The 4,519-nt window shown below is 52.2% G+C and overlaps 1 protein-coding gene across 1 annotated transcript in view; it reads left to right on the top strand.

Moving 5' to 3' along the window:
• The window catches only part of LOC104498891 (acrosin-like), a gene marked incomplete at its 5' end in the record, with an annotated part of 1,945 nt that extends 1,661 nt beyond the window's left edge, over positions 1-284 (top strand). Inside the window, one exon of the mRNA XM_010142325.1 lies at positions 28-284. Within this exon, the coding sequence (XP_010140627.1) occupies positions 28-284 (257 nt within the window). The remainder of the gene's footprint in view (positions 1-27) is intronic.
• Between the last annotated feature and the right edge of the window lie 4,235 nt (positions 285-4,519).

The raw sequence follows: 4,519 nt of genomic DNA, 5'->3' as shown, positions 1-4,519 counted from the left end.
CTGACTACTTCTGGCTGGTGGGAGGAGCCGGCTGGGGGAGAGGCTGCGCGCGGGCGCGGCAGCCTGGAGTCTACACGTCCACGCAGCACTTCTATGAGTGGATCCTGCTCCAGATGGGACTGCACCCAGTGCTAACAACCACTGCACCACCAGCCTCCAGCTCCAGCCCGGGGCCAACAGCCACACAACCGAGCAGCTTTAGGCCCTGTGCAGTTCAAAAGCTCCTGGAATTCTTCCAGTGGCTGCAGGAGCTCCTGCAGTTGCTAAGAGGGATCAAGTCTTGAGCGGCAGCATGGACAGGAGGCAGCCGAGGCTGGAGCCATGTCCACGGCCATGTCCCCCTGGGGCAATGCCGGCTCCTCCGAGGCAGCCTCAGTGCCCCAGCCCTGCTCTGTCCTGCCCGCACTCCTGGCAGCACACACACGAGCCCAGGTTGACTTGGATTTTGAAATAAAGTTGTTGGTTTGCACAGCCAGCCGCGCTTTAGTCCAATTCAGTCTTCTGTGTCGGGCGGGGACCTGAGTGCCTGGCATGTGCAACATGAGGCCTCTGGCCGAGCCGCCGGGTGCCAAGCGAAGGTCACTCAGGAGGGCTGAAAGCGCGTCTGGTCACAGAGGAGGATGCTGAGAGCCCCTGCGGGATGGAGAGGCACGTGGAGGCTGGAAAGAGGATAGCTAGAAAGGATGGCAGAGGCAGAGAGCTGTGGGGCTACTCCTTAAGGCACATGAGGTGACGCTTAGGGCCCGGCGCAAGCCTTCGCAAACCAAAGAGCCTGCGGGAACTCCTGAGCGTGACGGGAGAAATTTCTGCCCGCAGCAGAGTGAGAAGCTGGCAGGAGTTAGAGTGGCGTGAGGAAGTGCTGGATTGCCTGGGTAGCGAAGGGGCGTTGACGTGAGAGGTGGCCACACCTGACGGATAATTGAAGGAAGACGTGGGGTCAGGGCAGCAGCCCATGATGATGGAGACTGGGTGGTGTCCCACTCGCTTGCCCGGCTCCAAAGTGTGAGATCAACTGCAGGGGATGCTGGATTCCATTTGTTTAGCAGTAATTTCCACAGCCATGACAGCCAGGGAGAACCAGACAATGGGATATTCGATACCATGCTGACTTTATGCCCCATATATATATATATATATGCATAGGCTGCTCAGGAAGGTGCACCACAAACATTTTTGTCTTGGCAGAGCAAGGATGAACTTTAGGGAGGAACTCTAGAGGCTTTGTAGGTTGTCTGGAGTGATCTATTAAGATGAAATGGATATATATAATTTCCGCCCTTGGCCGATGAATAAAAATCAGGCAGGAATGTGTGTTTTAGAAACTTAAAAAACCTGAAACCAGCAAAAATCGCAAATAACATTTATGCACTGCCTGAGTCTCATAGCTCCTTGCCACTCTGCAGCCCTCCCATTGTGAATCAGCCACGTGGAGAGCAAAGTAAGTGTTGGGGTGGATATGCGCCCAGATACTGAGCACAACCTGTGGGCTTAGCCAGCATCTACCCACGGAAAAGGCACAATAATTTTCAGTAAGCACGATGAGGTGGTATAGAGCAAGGATTCAAGCCCAAAGGATGACCTTTCATATTGTTGTTATTCTTGGGTATAATACCTTTTCATCTTCCTTCTGTAATTTGTGTGGTTAAAGCTTGGTCTCCACCTGAAACATCCTCAAACAGAGATGACATCATTTATCATTGCCCCAGGAAGCACTCTGACAGTTCTATTCTGTTACCTCATTATCAGATCACACTTGTGTCACTTCCCATTAATTGTGCCTGCCTGTGCCAGCCTGGATTAGTTCTGCCAGGGAAATTTACAGTACTGGGGGCTGTGACACGGCTCCCTTGCCAGCCCCTCGCTTCTTTGTCACCTGCACTGCCCCTGAACAGAGCACCATCAATGAGGAGAAGCCTGGTTCCATATAGGTCAAGAACAAAACCACCTCAGCAAATTGTCTGGCTCACAATTCAGCTCTGGGAAGAAATTTGCTTTCAGAATAGAAAAATCATTTTCCCCCATGGCTTTATTTTTCTATATTTGTTTGTCTCTCCTTCTCCCGCTCTTTAGCATCATCTAGATGCACTTTTCCCGTTTGTTTCCTGGTGTCCTGAACACTTAGAAATTATGTTCCCCGAACAATACTTTCTCTGAACTATTAAAGAAAAATCTAGTCCTTTCAAAGCTGATGATAGAAATACTTTGTTGGCAGAGGAGGAGCGAAGCATTGAACCAGACCTTCTGAGGAGAGTAGAGTCACTTGCGAGGCAGTGGAGGATACATGGTGCTTGGCAGGTCTCGGCTCTGTGACAGCCAGAGACATTAGAGCTAAATTAGCAACTGAGGGATTTTCTATTCTCCAAATATTTCAAAATTTATAGATACTGTTTAAGAGGTATTTTACCAAATGTTGTGAAAATCAAAGATTCTTTCCACAAAACTAACAGAAATAGCTGCAGTTCATCTTTTCCTAAGTAAACTTGCCCTTGTGTCTGACCCTGAGTTTGGGCTGAGTTTGCTCACATTTCAAAAGTGTTTAAGGGACAGATGATTCAAAACCAGTTTGTCCTGCAAGTAGGTTTGATGTTTCAGCCAGGTTCCCTCCTAATAAGGATCCTGAGCTATAGGCCTAAGGAGGATGCCTTACCCCCACAGCTGTAGCCAGGGGGCAGGGAGAACCTAGCTGTCTGGGGCATGGTGGACATGGAGCTGCCCCGCAGGCCAGACCCCAGCGGCTCGGCAGAGTTGTGGCAGCAACAGGTCCCACAGGGCAGCCCTGAGCAGGAGGACAAAACCATTCAGGGATGCTGCTGGTGAGCAGCAGGAGGCAGAACAATGGCTTGAAGGTAGGGAGGCTCTACAGAGGGATCTGGACAGGCAGAATCAATGGGCCAAGGCCAATATTGTGAAGTTCAACAAGGCCAAGTGCCAGGTCCTGCACTTGGGCCACAACAACCACATGCAATGCTACAGGCTTGGGGAGGAGTGGCTGGAAAGCTGCACAGTGGAAAAGGACCTGGGGGTGTTGGTCGACAGCCAGCGGAAAATGATCCAGCAGTGTGCCCAGGTGGCCAAGGCGGCCAATGGCATCCGGGCTTGTATCAGCAATAGTGTGAACAGCAGGAGGAGGGAAGTGATTGTTCCCCTGTTCTAGGCACTGGTGAGGCCACACCTTGAGTACTGTGTCCAGTTTTGGGCCCCTCACTACAAGAAGGACATTGAGGTGCTGGAGTGTGTCCAGAGAAAGGCAATGAAGCTGGTGAAGGGTCTAGAGGACAAGTCTTCTGAGGAGCAGCTAAGGGAACAGGAGTTGTTTAGTCTGGAGAAAAGGAGACTCAGGGGTGACCTCATTACTTTCTACAACTACCTGAAAGGAGGTTGTGGTGAGGTTGGGCTCAGTCACTTCTCCCACATAGCTAGTGATAGGATGAGAGGAAACCGCCTCAAATTGTGCCAGCGGAGGTTTAGGCTGGATATTAGGAAAAATTTCTTTACAGAGGGGGTGGTCAAGCATTGGAACAGGCTTCAAAGGGAGGTGGTGGAGTCCCCATCCCTGGAAGAGTTCAAAGGACGTGTAGATGTGGCACTGAGTGACATGGTTTAGGGACCCTGGCAGTGCAGGGTGAATGGTTGGACTGGATCTTAAAAGTCTCTTTCAACCAAATGATTCAGTGTGATTCTGTGATAGGTGTGCAGTGTGTTCAGGAGGTAGGACAGAGACAAGGCCGGACACAGGCACACTTACAGCATGATGTGGGCAAGGCTAGAGGACCCAGCCTTAAGCAAAGTGGGAACTTGGTGGACCCAGGGCCATTAAGGCTTCCTGGTGCCCTCTCCAGCCTCCCCAGCCCTCGGGGTATGCCAGGTCAGAGCAGTGGAGCCAGGCCAAGGTCCCTGAAGCCAGGCACAGGGACAGAATGGAGCCTCCCTGAGAAGCCCCAGAGGGGTATGTGGGGCATAAAAGCTGACCAAGGAGCCAGAGTCCCTGGGAGCCAGGCCCATGGCCCTTGGGCTCTGGGGCGGGTCCTGTGCAGTCTGTGCACCGGGCACTCAGCTCCACCAGCTGGAGCAACCCATGAGGGAGCTGTGGGAGCAGAGCTGCTCCCGGAGGCGGGGACAAGCCTGGAGTCAGGGTGCCCACACAAGGACTGCACCCCTCACCCACTGGCACAGACCCATGGGGCTGAACATGGAGGGAAGGTCCTTGCTAGGGAGATATCAGCAGCCCTAAGTGTAGCATGTGGTATCCCAGGTCCATCTAAGTAATCCTACCAGGAGACACACCTGCAGGGGAGGCCCGAGATCCATCCAGAGACATACACCAAAGCCCTTCCAGAGCTTCAGGCAGAGGGTGTGGGGGGTCCCAGGTGAGGCCAGTCGGAAGAATTAAGGCCTGTTTAGTGCCCGACAAAAAAATTTCCATCTGCACATTTTTATTCTTTTCCAGTTCTTTCCACATCTTATCCATCTCCTGGTCCTCTGATCATCCTCATTTTGTAGAAGTTAGTTTGGCTCTGGG

Source organism: Buceros rhinoceros, unplaced genomic scaffold, assembly GCF_000710305.1.
Source record: "Buceros rhinoceros silvestris isolate BGI_N320 unplaced genomic scaffold, ASM71030v1 scaffold7798, whole genome shotgun sequence".
NCBI lineage: Eukaryota > Metazoa > Chordata > Aves > Bucerotiformes > Bucerotidae > Buceros > Buceros rhinoceros.
The sequence above is the reverse complement of the archived record's forward strand: the minus strand, read 5'-3'. Positions and strand labels throughout refer to the sequence as shown.